The 21,062-nt window shown below is 38.4% G+C and overlaps 1 protein-coding gene across 2 annotated transcripts in view; it reads right to left on the bottom strand.

The window, feature by feature from the left end:
• Window positions 1-21,062, bottom strand: part of LOC124169056 (alanine--tRNA ligase, cytoplasmic) — a 253,582-nt gene that overhangs the window by 115,169 nt on the left and 117,351 nt on the right. For both annotated transcript variants that reach the window (XM_046547527.1, XM_046547526.1), the window contains exon 12: window positions 14,476-14,645. In XM_046547527.1, the coding sequence (XP_046403483.1) occupies window positions 14,476-14,645 (170 nt within the window). The remainder of the gene's footprint in view (window positions 1-14,475; window positions 14,646-21,062) is intronic.

Here is a 21,062-nt window from a genome sequence, read left to right as displayed (position 1 = left end):
GGGAGTGAGAGGTTGGAGGAGTAGGTTGTCGATTGTTTTTGCCGATTACGGGTTGCCAAGTACGGCTGATCCTCTTTAGATATTTCTATTGCTTCTCTTACGAGTCTCTGTTTAAAGCCTTTCACTCTCGCAACAATTTTTGCTTCCTTAAGGTCGATTGTGTGGCCCGAACGAAGAACTTCTCCCTCGTGTTTGGCACTTCACTTTTGCCAGAGTACACTTGAAAATTATGCATGAAGGAGTCAGGGCTACACAGTTTGTAGCATTTTATTCCATATTTATGAGCCTTTCCAGGCAGGTACTGCCTAAAATGTAATCGATCTCTCCAAGGTACCATCTGTACCATTTGTGCAGTCTCCCCATTCATCGGAGCTTGATAACGCTACATGCTCTTCCTTTTCAGGTGAATCTTCTCCAATTTCGTCCTCTGAATATGAAGATTCACTGTCTTCTTCGAAATCGGATGGAATGTATGAATCATCGGAGTCAGAACTAAATTGAGATGCATCTGAGTCAGCCATCTCCTCTAATTTTTCTTTGCCACTAATAACACAAAAATCACTGCTCCACAAAAACAAGGAAATTAGACTCGTATATCTAGTGGCACTCGTTTATTAGCCAAGACTGAAAGTTCTTCTCTCACTGCAAGGAAAATTTTGTCACCATTGTACATGTAAGGCCCTCCGCTCAGCTCAACTAATTTGAAACTCGACATGTGGATTGCATTGTTGCGACAAGGCCACTATGTGAGAAGCGATGCCGCACAAGTTTAGTCAAAAATGAAACTGTCGGGGGATTAGCCTCCTAAGGGTTACCTGCAACACCCAATTGTGGGTAAGATTACGATAATAACTGCACCCACGAGTGGGTCTGCCTGCAATAAAACTGAAAGCAAAGCTTCTACTATGCCAATAATAATTTGGTTTCTTATCCGCAGACTATGGAAATAATAGATTCAAAGGTTCCGCCCCAACCACCACCCCTCTCCTAGGAGGCATGAGGGTGGGTGTGGAATATCCTCAGCCCTAGCCTCTTCTAAGCGCCGGACAAGTGCGGTTAGGCCCGTCTTGAGTCTCTACAAAATCCCATGGAACGTCCACCCCGAAAGGCGAGAGAAGGGGAAAGCTATTGTTTCGTATAGGGTGCTACTGACTAGCGGTCGGTCGCCAGCGTCACAAAGGTAGAGGTTTTCCCGGTTCCTTTTGGGATAATCATTTTCGCGACTTTCAGAAAGTGTAGAACCTCTAACAATGACAGTAGGAACGAGATGTATGATTTCCTCCCGATGTATTTTGTTCCTAAAGCAATAAAACCGAAGCAAGGAATAATAGCGAAATAGAAAGAGTGTAATGAAGGCTCAGAAGTTAAATTCGAAACTGTTGCAAAAGAACTATGAAATATCAAATTTTTTCCGATACTTGTAACTAAATGCTTTCATTCTGGGCTTATAAGAAGAGTAAATAAATTATTTCATCGTTTTCATATCTAAAAGCACGACTTATTTGTACATTTTGAAGGTATTTACGTGACAGTAAATAAATATCGAAGAAAATAAAACGTGTAATATGTTGTTGCATATGCAAAAGGGAATTAATTAATAGCTAAATATTGCATTCTGGGCTTATAATAAGAGTAAGTGGATAAATTATTTCATCGTTTCCATTTTGTACATTTTGAAAGTGTTTTAGGTGACAATAAATAAATACAGAAGAGAATTAAACGTGTAATGCATGGTTGCATACGCAAAAGGGGATTAATTAATTAGTAAATAACGGTGCATAGGTTTTCCAAAATTTATTGCAATTCATCATTTTCAACTATACCAAAGAAGTGTGCATTAATTTTAACATGATTGGATCGATTAAATTTTATGAAAATTGACGCCCACGGGGAAGAAATGGCAAATTTCACGATAGCTGCGAACGTGTTAAATGTTATGTAAAATGCTTAATAAAAGTTTAAGTATTCATAAATTGTGTACCATAAAATAATAAAACGCCTATAAACATGGGAAAATTTTAGCGTCATAATAACACTGCCGAGATTTTCTATAACACCAAAATCACATGGTTTTAAAACGAATTTTAGCAAAAAATAAAACCACTTTCACGGACCTCTAGTAATAAGCCTTGTGTATCCTTAAAATAAAATACAACAATCCAGGTATTCTGTATTGGATTTTATTTCTTTTATATATCACGGAAAACATTGAAAGAGAGTGAAACCCGAATGCACGACGAAGTGCACAGATAATCTGCAACATGGTTATTCCGCGCATAGGTGATCAGAAGTTTACCCTACTCTCTAGCCAACCTAATGAGACATTACTTTTCACCCATCAAGTCTTCTGACAGCTCTTGGGATTTTTGTCCCAAGATGCACAGCAAGCGCCTCCATAAACAAATTCTTGTTTTATGAAATTTCTCTATTCTCACTTGCCATCTGCTCTGCTTTGCTCTCACTATACTCTGCAACTTGGCATCCTTCACTTTTACATACTTTAGCCAATGCCACCTAGGAATAAGGCCTCTTCACTGTCTCTGGAATCGCTCGTGACGTAAGCACTAGGAGTCATAACAATGCGAGTCAAGTACATTGTTGTTTGTTGGTACTTCTGTGTAGTCGTTAGAAGATTGTGATCTGAAATACGCGGAATAAATACGAATCGTTGTTGTTAATACCACTTTAACATTTAAATATGCCACGAAGATGCTGTATGCCTGCTTGTAGAGGCAATTATACTTCTCAAGAAAGAATCAGTACATTCCATTTCCCTCGTGATGAGAACGCAAGAAGGGAATGGATAAGAGCTGTTCATCGAGATAAATTTTCGCCTACAGAACACTCTGTGGTAAGTAAATAAATATTTTATTTAATATTTCTTATTATTTACTCCAGTAAATAAACCTATTAATTATTTTTATTTGGTTTGTGTGGTAATTATAGTTCATAAACGTATCCTGTAACGATACGAAGACAAACTGTTTTGTTGAACTAAACAAATCCATTATTTTCAATAGGTTTGTGAACTGCATTTTCATGCCCATGACATAGAAAGAACAACATCAGCATATGATAGTAAGACTGGAAAATTAATTACAGCACCTCTTGACCGTCCACGCCTAAGGAAAGGTTGGTTGGTTAATTACTGACTTTGAGTGGGGTGATAAAATTATTGAACAAATAAATATACTAATAATATGTAAAAATAATTTACTATTCCATGCTTATTGTAAATCATCAACAATATTTTGAAACAAACTCTTTCAATGGTCTATACATAGAGAACGGTCGTATCATAATAAAGAACAGCACTTCTTGATATGTTGGATATTTACATGAAAGATGTACATGGTCCTCAGACAACTTCTAAACAATACAAAGAGGTTTAGTCCTGTCACCAGACAAAATCATAGCGATATCGCCAGTTCAAAAATTTATATTAATTTCTAAATTATGCACATTAGCAAATCTTTTAGCCTTATGACTTATATTGTAAGGTATTGGGAATTAATTTTTATTATAGGTGCAGTACCATCACTATTGCCTGGATGTCCTGGATATTTATCTAGACCGTCAACATCAAGAGAACATCCTGAGGATCGGAGGCAACGTTTGGAAAATGCTTATGTCAGTTCTGCCCTGAAAGAAAGTTTGAGCAGCCATGAAGAACATATGAAGTCAATATCATTCTCTTCACTGAAGGAATTGTGTGATAAAATCAAAAGTTGTGATTTGAAAGAGTGGACCTTTGTGAGAAAGGAGAATAATGTTTATTTCCTTTTGATTAGTGAAGTGCCATTTCTGAAAGTTCTGTGTTATGTTACAATTGGTGCGAATTTAAGTCTCGGCGTCCATGTTAATGATCTACAGATTGGCCAAATAGGGAACTTGAAGTTTCCAGTAATGGTAAGTAATGTAAAACAGTTAACTAATGTGCTTAATGCTGTCAATTTGAAATTTAGCAAAAGAGAAGATGAGAGTCCCGATGAGAGTATTGATTTGGCACTTACTGCTCTGAACAATTTAGTTGAAAAGTGTCCAGATAAAAATGATGTGATTAAATTTACGATTGAACAGGTTTCATTGCTAAAATTTAAGAAGAATAGAGCTAGATATTCATGGGATAATTTAGTTGTATGGTCATTAGTTCATTCCATTTCTCCTCACTGCTATAAGTTCCTAAGAAGCAGTGGAATTGTAATTATGCCTAGCCCTGCTACTCTGGGTAGAATATGTGGGAGATTTTCTACCAATCCTGTTCTTGAACAAATTCCTGCGCATTTTCTAGGATACATAGCGAAAAAAGTGTCATTTTTAACGGAACAAGACCGAACAGTTCTCCTCTTGATGGACGAAATCCACTTAAAGTCGCAAATGGATTACAAAGGGGGAAACATAGTGGGTCAGGCCTATGACAGTACTGAATGCGCATCTGCAGCCTATGTATTCATGGTTCGTAGTTTGGATACATAATACACTGATGTAGCTCATATTCTGCCTATTAAAGTCATGCAGGCCCCAGCTCTTTTCAAATTCCTTAAAGAAATTGTATTGAAATTGGAGAGCATAGGGTTTGAAGTTGTAGGTATTGTATCCGATAATAATGCCATCAATAAGAAAGCTGTATCCTACTTCAGTGATCCACCGGAACTTAAAATTAAGTACCTGCACCCTTCTCCAGGTGCTGGATGTAGGCCTTTATATTTTCTATTTGACAGTGTGCACCTATTGAAATGTGTACGTAACAACTGGCTTAATCAGAAAGAAGAGGTTATACAATTTCCAGATTTTAGTAATGAGGTAGATGGTGGTTTGGCATGTTTCAAAAGTTTGAAATCTCTGCATTTGCTTGAAAAGGCAAATTAATTGAAATTTGCCAACAAACTGTGTCTTAAATCACTGTATCCATCAACCATAGAAAGGCAGAATGTAAAACTTGCTCTTCATGTTTTTGACCATACAACTGCTATTGCTCTCAAGGAATTTGGTTCTAAACATAATATTGAATACTGGAATGATACTTCACATTTCATTGAGATAATCTGCAAATGGTGGGATTCAGTTAATGTCAAAACGTTGTTAAAAGGTCAAAGATTGTTGAATAGGTTTCAAGAACCAATAACCAGGAACTCTGAACACATACTGGAGTTTATAAATCAGTTTGCAAACTGGTTAATGAAGGAAAATTCTGAGGGAGTTATCGGTCTTAGCAAACAGACTTATTTAGCTCTTAGGCATACCACTCTTGCATTGGTGGATGTAGGTGGATACTGGCTCACTGAGAAAAAGAGGAAGTACTTTCTGACCGGCAAGGTTCAAACAGATGACCTGGAAAGCAGGTTTGGGAAGTATCGTCAGATGAGTGGTGGTAATTACCACGTCTCAATTAGACAGATTTTTGAGACAGAAAGTAAACTGAGGGTACAGAGCTATGTGTCATTAATATTAAAGTCACAAAAATTTGGTGATGTTATAGTTTCCAAGGACGATATTATATTAAATGAATCAGAAGTAAATGACCTTTCAAAAGTTGTATACATGGATGAGTTGAATATAGTTGTGGATGATGTTGATTTGCAGGAGTTAGATGGGGACGTGAGGCCTTTACTTCACTACATAAGTGGTTACTGCTCATATAAATCCATCAAGAAACGTAAATGTGGCTATTGTAAATTGTATCTGACAGGAGATGATGAGGTTGCAAAAGACGATAGAAATCACTTAACAGCTGTTTCCAGTAGAGGTGGACTGTGTTATCCCAGTCAGGATGTTGTAACATGTGTAGCATATGTATATGTTACTGCACAGAAATTGCTGAGTGATAAAGAAGACTTGTTTCTTCGAGAAAGATGCCAAAGAAATGTATTGTTTTGTGTATCATGTAGCAATTTGCCAGACGATATATTTGTTGGGTTTTGTTGTACTGCAAATCACACTGTGTCTGAAATCATTGACAGTATACTTGGTGCTGCAGTCAATATTCTTTTGAATAATTATACTAAGAGAATCAATGACGGAGTAAATACGAAGAATATAACAGCACTAAAAAGAAAAAGATAGATAAAAATGTCGTTCTGTTAAATTTTTCTTGTATTTCTGGGCAAAATAAAAAATAAATATGGCTACAGTGTAAATATAAATACTATTTTGTTTTTACTGAATCGCAGAATCTTACCTTGATTCCTGATATAATTATGTATTTTTTAAATTAAATTATAGTATAATTATCGGTATTGTACATAGTTTATTCCAAATAGTTATTTGTTCAGATAATTCACGATTTCACTTGACTTCAATTTAAGTTTCAAGATGATTTAACGAAAAAAATAGAAGTGTATGATAAAGATATGCGAGGAATAATTCATTATTTAAACCTAAAGAACTTCCTTTTTCTTTTATAAAAGGTAAGTATTAATAATCTCAAAGGTCAATAAAGTGATGCAACTGAAATCGTCTCGAAATTGGTATAGTATTATGACTATGACCCCTACCGCTGACGTCACGCAAGCAGTGCAGCGGCCTTATTCCTAGGTGGCTTTGCTTTACTAGCCATTGATACTACACAAACAACACTCTTTCCACATTAACTGCACTTTTTTCCAGCTCCAGATTTTTCCTTATCATTGGTAATGATAACTAGTGATGGGTCGATTCCAAAATTTTATCAATTCCGATCCCGATTCCGATTCTGACATTTCGATTCCGATTCTACCGATACCGATTCCATCGATTCTGATGCCATAGGCTCCAAGAAAAATATCACTTAATTCCAGGCAACAAGAAAACCACTTAAAAAATATTACTCTGTGAAAGAGTCAGTCAAACAAAAGCATCTTTCATATCATCACTATGTAATCAAAATATAATAGCTAAATTTCAAAACAGAACATTCCTGAAAAGTGATGTTACATGATAGGTATTACTTTAGAAAATTAACACTCATGTTTAAATTTAAAATAAAAGTACAGTAAAACCTCTTTACATCGTAATGGAGGGGACCAAAATTTGGGCATTTTGATGTATGGAGGTTCACTATAGAGAGGTTTTAGTGATAGGCACCATTTTATTGATAAACCATAATATTAATATTTTTAAACATACACGCATGCATTAGTGAACATATATTTACAATTTAATGATTACACAAAGGTAAAAGTAACTTGTTCAAGAGAGCTTTTTAGGAAAGAAATTAGTTATTGGGTTTGCTTTAACCTTTTTAAAACTCTTTCGATATAATGTTTTTAATTCTATTGAATACAATCATATTATGATCGCATTCCTCCATGCTTAATAAAAACAATTTAATTATGTTCAATAATTCCTCAACCTCTGTTTTGGTGGGAACTGAAACTGATTCCTCATTACTAACATCTTCCTCTAAATTCATCTCTTACTGTATCCTGCAAGATATATACATCTCCTTCACCACTATCTTCCAACTCATGTGAGGAACAAATGAATAAATCATTATCAACATTTACAAAGTCTTCAAATGTTGAATTTGTGTCAACTATTTTGTTGATTTTATCGTACTCTGTAGGTTCATTCTCAAATATCTCACTTTCCTCCTGTTTGCTACCACCCATAATCCCAGCCTTGATGAAGCATTTCTCAAAAATTGAGGAAAGGCACAGCCTGTGCATGGACTGAAGGATGTTCCATGAGCACTTTTAATGTCGTTTTCACTATTCACTCTCCATTAAAAATAAATCACTAGCTGTTTTCGATAATGCCTTTTGACCAAAGAAATAATTCCCTGGTCTAAGGGTCGTAATTTACTAGTAGTGTTTGGAGGGAAGTACACAACTTTTATATTTCTTAACATAATTCCTTCATACTCTTATTTTACTGCCCGCGTTTTTTATTTGCTCAGCCTAGATATACAGTTTCTTCTGTTTTTCCTCGGTTGTTTAAAATAGATGGTATTCCAAAGGTCACTGCTACATCTTTCTTCTGCCTGCCCTCGTCGATGGCTTGGAAAAATCCTCGGAATGCGGTAATGTCAAGCAGCCGCCTTGCTTTATTTGTTGAATCCATCATCAACTTATAATTAATTAAGTAATTTTCGTATGTTTTCATATTTTATGGCAAATAATTGAAAATACTCCTTAAAATATATTTTAGAAAATTGATTTATCATTCTTACAACGTATGACATGTTTAAGATTATAAAAAATAAATAAACACGTGACTATTGCAAAAAATAAACAAGAAATTGAGCATTATTTTGAAAATTTTGTTGAATTCCCTCTCTCCAAAATACAATGCACGTAGCGTTCCGAAGAAAAACTCTGTCGAGGGCACACAGTAACGCTAGGTCTGCGAAAGGACGTGATTTCCCGGTGAGAATGCTGGGCGTACTACTGCAGAATGCAGCGGCGACGGTAAAAAATGTCATTACTCTACCGCGTGTCAACTAATTAGCTGTCTCCTTCACCTAACATTGTCGCGCATGGAGTGATGTTCGTCAGTATTGCTAGAAATTGATGTCCCGGACTCCTGATGGAAGAGTCAGATTTCGCGGCATAAATACGCACGCAAGACAGATGACTTTCGCTAAGCGCAATAAATTGTAAACTACGATCGTTCACGAAAGCATCGAAAAATTACCAAGGCGGCAGTGAGAAAGTGCTACACCGGGAAATATGGGAATAAAATAATTGCAAAATTGTATTTGATTTATTTCGAGTCGCAGTAAATTCATGAAATATTTTCATTTTAGAAACGGAAGTAGCAATGCGGTTGAGTAATTCTGTCTCCATAAATGGGAGTGAAGTTAGTTGAAATATTTCCGCCGGCAAGGGATTATAGGCTGCACTGGTCGCCTCTTTTATTAACTGAACATAGTATGTAAGCACTTACAGGAAAATAAAGCCATAAGTAATAGAAAGCGAGTGCTATCGCGCAATTTTTACCATGATTCGAGAGAAAACGATGCGTTCTGTCTTCATTTACTGTCACTTAAAATGATTAGGATAGTTCGTTGCCTTTTTCTTATTTACCGTTAGGTATGCTATCGTATGGGACAAAATGGCCCTAGGTAATGGTTAACATGAAAATTGCAGTAAAGTATAGGTGTAAAAGAGAAGAATAAGCGTGAAACATTTATCGCTGAAAATGTCATTCCATGTTCGTTATCGCGGAGCTGCATTAATGGTCTCTAGTTGTCTCGGTACGAAATGCAGAGGTAGTTAGGCCGTCTCGGGGGTCCCTCGTTGCTATGATATATAGAGGTTTTACGATATAAAGAGGTTCACTATAGAGAGGTTTGCCTATAAATTTACATGTAAATCTGACGGGACCAGAGGGTTGGTACGATGTATAGAGGTTTACGATGTAAAGAGGTTCACTACATAGAGGTTTTACTGTATCTCCTTTAATATCTATCTTTTATTGATAATATCTTATCATTATCAATAATGTCTCACAAATTTAGTCTCCTTTTACAGACTTTAAATTTTTGCTCAGATATAAAAGCATCTTCACTCTGTCAGCTGACAGAGTGAAGATGCTTTGCTTTCTAGGATAGCTTAGGATATCCTAGGATAAAGCCTGTTGCATTTTACATCACATATTTTTCCTGCAGAAATAAATGTCTTTCCCTGAACAGAGTGGATGGCGGTATGGCAAGAAACCTCTTCGCTAACACTTTCAGCCTTGGGTAGGAGATACAAGTCTTTCAGTATTTCCCAGGGAAGGAATTTGGTGGGGCATTCATCTATGATAAATAAGCTCCACTTCAGCTTCAACAGTGTTTGCTATGGTGACTTTGGGTACTTTTCCAAATGCATCACTGTATCTTGACTATATACCTGTCACAGGCTCCCTATTCTGCATTTGCTCCTTTGGAATATAAAAGGGATTTCCAAGTAGCACTTTTTGATCTCGAGTCGAGTTGAAAATTACTCGCAAGTATCGAGTCAAGTATGATAATTTCTGAACCAGGCAATACAGCAATGCATACTACAATATATTCTACTCCAATTTTCTATGATGAATGTTTAGCCTAATGTAAGAAGGAAAATATAATGAGTATTGTGCCCTATAATGAGCCCTGAGTATAGTAATTTTCACAGCTATAATAAAGATTACATACTAAGTATATGAATCATGTAATATTTGGCCCTTTCAAATTCTCAAGCAGAAAATCCAATTATTCTACATGCTCAGCCAGCAGGTTTTGACATCTTCATGTTACAGTATTACTGCCTGCAGAAAATTGGCTTTTGCTACACACTTGTGTGACTGGGCAAATACTTTCCTACCAAAATTGCAAGATTTTGGAGACTTTGGAATTTTTATTAAAAATAATATCAACGATTTATTTGGACCTTGAATCTTCATGGAATTCAAATGGACGAAGCGAACGAACTACAGGCATCCCCCGAGTTACGTAAGAGATGCGTGCCGGCAGACTCTGCGTAAGTCGAAATTTACGTAAGTCGAACCTTTGCGTTAGTGCTTCAGAGATTGCGATCGGCGCGGTGAAATTCTCAGCGGAGAAATGCGCGGTAAATTCTCGGTGAAGTTTCATTCAATTCACTGCGATATTCATGAACTGTACCGCGTATTCTTACGTTATTAGATACAAAATCGATAAACATTAATATAGTCTGGGAGTTGCATCTCGAGCATTGTCAATCAAAATGCGTAATATTATTCCCAGAGTTGACCGATCGCGTGGATTTGGGAAAGTACGGTATCTCAACGCTACATTACTAAACTGAATACTTAAATTGATTCATAATGTTATACTGCGATCTAAGGGCCCAAAGAATGCATCGTCTACCTACCTATAATCACTTTATCTTCTGCCTTTTATATATTACGTTGATCGATGAATCTGGTGGTTTCACTGTCACAGTTAATACACGTAGAAGGGGTGTCGAGGATTACGAGCAAATAACACACAAAAAATACCAGTAACTTACTTTATTCTTAGATACATTCACACGCACATACACTCAATCTTTCACGCACGGAAACATACTTTCATTCTCTCATATCTCAATAAAATAACGTGAAAATATCACCATATGAATATTTACTTCGCTGGAAACATCGAAGAGTATTTCCAAAGCACGAAGCTAATTAAAAGTGAGCTTTTATTCAGCCAACTCCGTCATTAACGTGCAACAAAGTTAGTGGGGAAAAGCTTTCAATGACGCAATATTCATTTACAGTTGCAGACAATACGAGAGAACGAGAAAATGCAGCTTAATAAAATTTTCCGCCAGAAACATGTAAACAATTACGCAATTAATATCGTGTGTCAACTTTTTCTTAACTTTTTCGCGGCGTTCATTGCCAACACTCAAAATTTCAATGCCGTTACGTGGGTAATAAACAATTATTTTCCGCAATAAAGATTTCTGCTTGAACTTTATTTTATTTTAACTCCACAGATGGAAATGTCCAAACTTAAGGATACAATTTTTAAATAGTTGAAAGTCGGAGTTCGGGTGTGCATGCTGTATAACAAGTTGTATCATACAGGAACGAGCGCAGCCACTTCCATCGCTAGAACTGCAAATTTTTACGTTGATTGCTGACTTGGGATTTATAAGCGATTTTTCTACAGAAATTAATGAAAATTCCTTCGAGGAATGACAAAAATGGGTCACTTTGTTATTTTTAACACGTAAAAAACTCGATAATTATTCGATATTTTTTCTATTATAGGTTGTACCAGGTTGTACGAGCGAATATCTGCTTCTTCGCGGTCGCATTCGAAAATTAACGTAATCATTTGAAATACGGTTATCGCTTACGTAAGTACGGATTTACGTAAGTCGAGACATACGTAACTCGGGGGATGCCTGTATATAGAACTAAACTTGAGTTTTGTAGAGCCAAAAAAATTCTATACTTCGCACGTCATTTAATCAGGGTTAAAGTCTCTTGCTTTTTTAAGTTCAAGAAAGAATTGTGCGAAAAATCCACAGAGAAAAAATCATTCGCCTTGACCGGGATTCGAACCCGGATCCCTCGATTTCCGGCCGAGTGCTTTAGCCAGTTAAGCTACCGAGGCGTCATTCTCCCCTGTGGAAATTTGTGGACTATACCGGACAAGGTGGTATGGACTGCTGAGCATATTATGCGACGAGCAGTCCAAATCGTGTGCACGGTGCCACAGCCGGAGAGTAAGAACCCGGGATCCGGGTTCGAATCCCGGTCAAGGCGAATGATTTTTTCTCTGTGGATTTTTCGCACAATTGTGCATTGCGGGTGACTCCCGTAAAAGTTATCACCGTGGCTAGTCCCGGTATACTTAAATTCGTTCAAGAAAGAAACTAAACGCTACAAATGAATATCACATCGGACGGATGCAGTAAAAAAAAAAAGGCTAAAAGATGCCAATTGTGATATGAAAACTCCCACTTCCGCGCGACTCACCTCGGCGATTGTGGAAAGGGAAAAAGGGTATCAGTTGTTGCCTTTCGTGGAAACAGTCATTTTTCTCTCTCTTAAGCATGCTGACTTAATTTCTTCATTTTACTTCAATACCCTAGCCATATTTCTTATGCGTGGGATGGTTCCGCAAAATATCCAGTCCTTAGTATTTTCTTTCGAGTAATGCGATAAATGGCCTATTCGATCTATACATAATCCTTTTTAACATCCTCAGTTTAGTGTTTTCAGTCAATTAAGACGATTATCCATGCTTTACATGACGATTTTCAAGACTAATGTTTCAAAAAACTTGTAAAATCGGCCTCAGTTACAGAGCCTCAGAGGTCCGCGGCGCGTAGGTCAGCCTTGACGCGCGATTAAAAAATCGCTATAATTTCCTTCGTCGCAAACTTTTTTCCAAGATTTCTACTTAGTAATCTTTAGAAATCTCTACTTTATATTGTGGTTCAAATTTTCCGAGTTATATGTTTTGTAAACGAAAGATAATATCTACTTTATGTCAAATTTCACGTGAAAAACAGGTCGGCCATTTTGCGTTGTAAAACCAGACAGATGAGAGCCAAAATCTTCAAAAGTCATTGAAAATATAGGGAAAGCACCAGGTTAAAGGAATATTGCGTTTCTTTATTCCATTAAACTCATACCAACGCAAAACCACCTGGATAAATTCAAAGATTTTTTGAGGAAGAACGATATCTCGCGTGGCATTGAAAAATTGGTCATGTTTGGACTACTGTATCTCAAAAAAGGGTCGTATTTATGTAAAACGGCATATAAATCTATATCTGGTAATAATTTATGAGTATTTACGCTAAGTTTCAAGTCTCTATCCCCAAAAAGGTCATTTTGGACCTCATTCCAGCTTTTTCCGATTTCAGACCAGTGCGCGCCGGGTAGGAAGACGATCAGCCGCCGCGGCTGCCGTAAAGGTATTCGGCGCCCATGTCGACAACTATAGTGTATTCGGCAAGCTGAAACTACCAGGCCAAGGAATTAGGATGACTTATCGGCTTTAAAAACTGCATTATAACACGAGTTTCATGATAGCGCTTCCTGTCGGCAGATCGCTGGACCTACTATACTCGAAAGCTCTATAACCTTAACTACTCGACTCGACATTCGTAATGCTACTCAAAACGCTCGAGTCGAGTACCAACTACTCGACTCGACTTGAATTTTTGAGTACTCGCACATCCCAGAAAGATATGTGTTTTGTTATCACGATTACGAGGCGCGAAAATTCAAATGACTTTTGGGAACGCGGTCGTATATTTTGTGGTTTGAAGTACTACTGGAATCGGAATCGATTTTTCACCTTGGCAAGTACTCGTTTTCGATTCCGGTTCTTGGCCGAGAATCGAGGAATCGAAGAATCGAACCGACCCATCACTAATGATAACCATTACATACCATATTTCTCCGAATATAGTCCCCCTCTGAATTTTGAGGCTTCAGTTTCGGGAATAGTTAAAATAATGCGTTTGAATATTGTCCCCCCCCCCTTTACTTTTACCACGGGCATTTTTAGAAAAAAAAGGGGGGACTATATTCAGACATATACGGTAAATATGAAAAATCATGAGTTTACCTACCATGGTAAATAGGTTTTTCTGATTTATTTTTTCCAACCATTTTCAGCAAATAATGAATTACATCCTTTGGAAGGATTTGGTTGACACCAACCATCCAGGTGACTGTTCCATCACTGTCCCCTTTTACCCACCGTAGGAATTGGAGCCGACGCTTAGGTGCTAAAGACACTCATTTCCCCAACGGTGGCAAGCTGGGGATGACCAGGGGCATAACACTCCTTACCCTGAGAAGGGCGTTTGGGGGACTCAACCAAGGGAGAACTGCAGCCAATGCAGCAACAAATGGAAGCCACCGGTCGCCCCACTCACAAAGCTAGCGAGTCACACATAATCAGTGATTTGTAAATGATGAACACAAAGGAAAACACCACAATTCAATTGACAATTATTCCTTAAATAGCCAATTAGGATGAAGTCGCAGGTTGACAGCCAAGCCAAAGCAACAAAAGAGGGAAGATGTGCTCACCTCGTTGCCTTCCTTCACGAGAAAGCCTTCGTCGTAAATCTGCCCGCCCTGCTCCGCATAGAAGCAAGTCCTGTCGAGGATGACTCCGCACTCCTCGCCAGGGCCCACGCTCTCCAAAAACTTCCCCCCCCTCCAGATTGCGACCACTCGGCCCGTGCACTCCTCAAACACTGAAAAACAAGAGAGCAATAACAACACTGCCAACCGCAGCACTGGACTCATAGCATGCACGTAAACAGGTGCCTCACATAACGCACTCTTCCTTGTTCAGTGGGTGAGTGTAGTGGGGGCAGCTGATGTGCTTTGTGTTTCCTCTTGCATGACATAGCCCCATCAATATGTTTCACTAGACTTAAATTTTAAAATAATATGTAGTACATTATATTTTTCCAATTACAAATTTAAATTAACCAACTTTCAGAGAAAAATACTTTAAGACCTTCAACAGACTTTTTAAAAATAATTACTACTTCAGAGGCAACATTTTTTTAGGCAAAATTAAGGATTTTTTCCAAACTTTACCAATTACATATTCTTCCAAAGAAGTCCATCTGAGGAACATTAAACAGTAGAGGTGAGTTCGTTCTGGTACCCAGTTCTCGGTAATGCCGGGTCTTGTCCGTTAGAATCAGTATCAGGAAACAATCGCATTAAGTCGGTACTTAGGAAACCGTACAGAGCAGTGTTGGCGATTTGAATTTTGAGTCCAAAACCAAAATGCACTCCATAGTGTTCAAGGTCACAGCCAGACTCTTGCATTTTTTAAAAATGTTTCATTCATAACTTAAAATAGCGCATAGTGAAAGGTCATTAGAGACAATTCTTTAAACCTACTTTTAAATCTACTTTTTGTTGTTGCAATCGTTGAAATTCAACAATGTCATCAGATGGCAAAGAAGGCTTCCTCACACCTGAGCAGCTGCGGTATATGGCCAAACATTTGTGTAGCGTTTGGTGAGTCCACATGCACGAGAGCGGCCTTTAAACAAACAAAACCTGGAGAGGCACCAGTGGCTGACTCACACAATGTGGCATATTCGCCAATCATGCATTCTTTAAGAACATGTTAGTTTGACTGTTTATACTTGGCGAATAAAATTATGCAGACTATTTTTACAGAGCTTTCCTGCTTATTTTCCCCATTAGTGAAATTATTTGCATTCAGTTCTTGCAGTTTTTTTCGCTATTTAAAATCGCCATTCATTCAGAAAATAATAATTGATTGTTGGAACTGAGTATCGAGAACCGGGAACCGATATGGAGAACCGGTAAAATTTAAGAGCTGACTCATCCTTATTTAATAATACAGTAAACTCTCGTTAATACGAACAACGTTATTACAAAGTTCTCGTTTTTACGAAGCAAATCGTTGGTCCCGAGGAAAAGGCCCATCTAAGCTATAGGAAAATAAACGTTGTTACGAAATTTTCGTTTTTATGAAATTACGAACCTCAGTCCCGGTCCCGGCGGTGACATAATGAACTTTATTACGAAGTTCCACGCATAAGCAATGGTTTTCAGGTGGATATTCACTGTGCTCAGTTTTGATAATCGTGCCATGTTCACGTCCTCTTCGTGTACTGTGATCAAGAGCGTAAATTATGGTTCTTTCTTCACCATACACGCAACGTCATGCAATAAGCTTTATTCCTGAGGAACCATGGTGACCGACTCATTACAGCTCGTAAATTTGATGTACAGTTAGTCCTCTTCCTATGCACATTTGATTTACGAACTTTCAGAGATAACAGCATTCAAAAGTGTCAAAATTTGAATTTGGCACCTTTTCATTTGGCCGTTCGTCCGCGGTGTGGCGTAGAGGAACTCGCACTCTGGATTTAATCTGAACCATTGAATCCGGTGTGAAGTTAGAAACTGTTCAGCGTTTCGCCTTTCGTTCTTCCTTGCCGAAGAGTGATTTTTCCGGCTCTGGCTCCGTTGCACTCCAAGCTAGATTAGCTCGTCACAATCGTGAGTTTGCGCACGATGGTTATGCAGTGTTGCATTCTGCAGGATAACCGACTCCTTGATGCCTTGCATACAGTCCGGCCGGCGAGAGTTGCTCGATGACGGCATAATAGGAGAGCGGATAACCCTGCGCCTGTTTATGGCCAATTGTTGTCCCCCAAACGCCCCTCACACCATGACCTAATCACACAATGTTGTCAAACGCATAAAGACCAACGAAATAAGCCTAATCCACAGAACATGCCCTTTCTTCGAATCACCAAAAGAAGAGGTTCTTTCTTCCTCTGGGTCCTTCACGCTCGTCTTTCCTTCCGGCTCCTTTCTTCACTGAACTCTTCGTGGGCGTTTCCCTTTCTTACCTGGCAACCTTGCCCCCTTCCCGGCCTAGACCATTCTGCCTGACATCGGACAACTCTCGGTGGCCGGACCGAAGGTTTATAAACTTATGAACAAGGTATTGGAACGCACTAACAAGGGGAATACACGACCTTCAGGTCGCCGATCGAGCTCAAATTTTGCGATTCCGTAGTTTATGGGTACAAATGTAATATGCCGAAGCGAGACGATGCACTTCTCGTAAAATTCCGAGAAAAAAGCAATTAAAAATCGTAAAAAATGAAGCTACGCTATATAATCCGTTTTGAACGCTAATGTTAATTAAGTGGTCGACAGCCCAGTGGTTACGGCATCCGACTGTGGATGTGAAGGTAGCGAGTTCGATGCTTCCTCACAGAACTTTTTTTGTGTTAATTTTTACGATTTTTATTGTTTAAATTTTTAAAGTTCGTATTCTTATCTTTGTTACTACTATGGAATATATGTTTTTAAGAGTTTTATTTTAAATATTTAAATCAGGAATGGATCAGTTTGGGATTAGGAACTGAGGATGAAGGGTGTATAGAAACCCGGTGTCAGTATTAGCCTGCTCTTAATGAAAGGCGCCAAGGGGACCACGGCTTAACGTCCCATCCGACGGACGGTGTACTGCACAACTATTGTAATCCACATTACACGCAGGGATTGAATTTAGGAATGTCCCTTAATTCTTTACCGAGATTGGATGTGGAAGGCCAGTACACTGCCTCACCACTCCAGTTAATCCTTTATTTGCAATTTTCAGGATGGAACTCATCATAAAGACAAGCAAGGCAAAGTGATTTGCGGCACCACAAACAAGCAGAAAAGGCTTTTTTTCCACAATCGCAACGACTGTCCATAATTTTTGAAGGAAAACACACATCATTCACATTTACGAAAAATTGTCTAATGGCAATGGCAATGGCAATGAGCAGGCTAATGCTGACACCGGGTTTCTATACACCCTTCATCCTCAGTTCCTAATCCCAAACTGATCCATTCCTGATTTAAATATTTAAAATAAAACTCTTAAAAACATATATTCCATAGTAGTAACAAAGATAAGAATACGAACTTTAAAAATTTAAACAATAAAAATCGTAAAAATTAACACAAAAAAAGTTCTGTGAGCAAGCATCGAACTCGCTACCTTCACATCCACAGTCGGATGCTGTAACCACTGGGCTGTCGACCACTTAATTATCATTAGCGTTCAAAACGGATTATATAGCGTAGCTTCATTTTTTACGATTTTTAATTGCTTTTTTCTCGGAATTTTACGAGAAGTGCGTCGTCTCGCTTCGGCATATTACATTTGTACCCATAAACTACCGAATCGCAAAATTTGAGCTCGATCGGCGACCCGAAGGTCGTGTATTCCCCTTGTAAGTTCATATATCGGACTTACTGTATTCGGGAAGGTATCAACCCTCAAGCACGTCATACTACATTTTTTCTGTTGAGACAAGGAAACGAATTTTCCTGCTTATAAATATTTCCGAGTAATTCAATCGCGTTTATCATATATGGTTTATTTTCGACGATTTCTAAAAGAAACGTTCATACGAACTTCGTTATTACGAACCTCCGCTTTTATGGTCCTGTGAACTTCGTAATAACAAGAGTCCACTGTAATAAAAAATTCTTAATGTTCGCCTTCTTTACAAGGGGCATAAGTGCTTCTCTTGAGATATGATACCTAATGGAATCAATATTGTTTTCATTTGATCAGAAAGTGTGACAGAGGGGGGGTGATATATCTGCTAATTGCCATAGTGGGCAAGGAGTCCATAGGACAGAGCACTAATGTCCTGTATGCTATATGCTGCCAACTACATAATACCGTATTTGCACGAATCTAAGACGAGGTTTTTTTCCCTCGCAACTCCTGCAGAAAATAGGGTTAGTCATACAATCGGATGCAAAATTCTCGACGTCAATCGGGTTGCATAATTTACTTCGGAAAAAATTATGGATACCTGAGTTTGCCACCTGAAAGCTATACAACGAAAAATCAACGTCCAAAATTGCTGAACAGTAATTCAGCTTATTTAATTTTGCGATTAAGTAAAAAAAAAAACATTTTCCATTTTTAGGCAGCAAGCAAAGATTCGGTGCGTGCCGATCAGTCCCCGGGTGCACTTCTGCCGGGTCCGCAAGATTGCCTGCTTTACCCTGGGTTTGTCTCCATTCAAGTTAAAGCTTGATCAACTCACAAACTGTTCATGTGATTGGTTACAATTTGCCTAAATTGTAAGTTTAAAGCCTAAATGCCATCGCGGAATAAACTGCTACAAAGTCGTTGCATTTTTCTCAGAGCAAGGGTAAGAAGGCAACATGATTTGCCTCTGTGTAGATAGATCGATTCAGTTGTGATTCCGTGCCTTTCAGAGTATTACGATGGCAGAAAAAGAAGTTATTACACTGCCGCTTTCAAAAGAAAAGTTATCCAGTGGAACCCAGATCTATTGTTCCCGCATTCATAGTTCACCGTTTCTGGTCCCAAATAAAGTTCCATATAGACAATGTAATTTTTTCCTGCATCTATTGTTCCCCGAATTATCGTTTTCCCGCATTGATCGTTTGAAGATCGCGGTCCCGTCGTATAATTTTCCCCCATCCATCGTTTGACGAAAATGAGACGTGCTTACAACGAGTTATTTATGGCTAATAACGACAGCCATTTGAATCTTCCCCAGGAGATTGAAATACAATTGGGAGAAGCTGAGTGCTGAGGGATAGTTACATTAGTGCATTTCCCAAGATCCACTATCCCCCTTCATTCAGCACTCGTCTACCCCAGTCTAAAGCTTTCCTCTTCTCCGAAATAAAAAAAAGGTCCCAGCTCGAGCAGGGATAATATTACGAAGACCTTAGCTCTGAAAGAAAATATCAAGTTACTCGAGGACAAAAGAAAACTTTTTCACGCCTCCCCCTTACTTGACCTCTGACTTTTTTAGCAGACTCGCTTCAAAGATCCCCACTTCTGGAGGTCAACTGCTGCATGAATCACCAATTAGCCCAAAAGGTGTCTAAAAATGAATTTCGGCAATTGGTTTAAGTAGATTGAGATATTAGTGATGTGCACTTCATTCAAAAAAGAATAAGACCAAACGCGACATATTTCTGACTTCATTTGAGCATTTTACGCAAGGAAATTAATGTCAAAATACGACGGAGACTTACAATTAGCATTCTGGCAAAACTCGATATTCTTGCAGCTGAGCTTCTTGGAAGTTGATGTGTTATTTTTTTCCGAAAACATATATTGCAAGGGTTCAGACACCATTACGAGGTGCCATTCAATTCGGCGCATTCATTTCCCTACCCGCTCCGTTCCGCTAAACTTCCCTCCCCCCCCCCAGACCACGGCCCGTGGAGGAAAGTGTGTATGTGTAAGTGGGGATGAATGTCGATTATGTAAGATTATGAGTGTTGTGTGAGTGCGTTTGGGATAGGGGTCGACGGGGCCCCGAAATTTTCGGGTCGGGTCGGGTCATCGTCCTGACCCGACCTTCGGGTCGGGCCGTTTCAAATCTCGGGTCAAAATCGGGTCGGGTCGAAAATCGCGAGAATTTTATCCATCGCGAAAAATATTTCACTTTTCTTTTTTATAACTTCTATTGTCCCCAGCAACATTTTAAATTGATTATGGCCATCATTTGTGACAGCGCTCTCAAAATATAACACATTTCATACATTTTATGGCATAAAAAGTCGTAAAATACAAGCCAGCGAATATTTCCTATGTAAATGGCGATCTTAAGAAAACCTAAGTAACGTAAAAGTTAGACATTATTTTATATTAGAATGCAATAATCAGAACTAGCTGACATTAGAAGGCTAGCATCAATTAAGGGCGCTAAAGGCAGAAAGTAGTTTCTAATATCTACGCAGTAGTGAGGAGTGGCGACAGGCAGTCGTGACGACTGCCGGCCCAATTACGTTTCAGTCTGACTCCGTCACTGAACTATGAAATAGTAGGGACTATAAAGAAATATTCACGGGTGATTGGTATTGACTTCCATATTTTCAGCTGAACATTATATATGCGTTATTGGGCTGAAATATTATTTCTTTCCGATCGATAATAACTTGACAAATGGGATACGGCATATATTCCATTTCTTATCCATTTTAGCACCTGCGGTAACGAATAAAACTTCTCGGCTAGGCACCAGGTTAGGCTGAAAAGTTTTTAAAGCCTAACCTCATTAAGGTTTGTGAAGGTAAATGATGATATTTATATCATTCTTTTAGTT

Source organism: Ischnura elegans, chromosome 12, assembly GCF_921293095.1.
Source record: "Ischnura elegans chromosome 12, ioIscEleg1.1, whole genome shotgun sequence".
NCBI lineage: Eukaryota > Metazoa > Arthropoda > Insecta > Odonata > Coenagrionidae > Ischnura > Ischnura elegans.
This window is presented reverse-complemented; position numbering and strand designations above follow the sequence as displayed.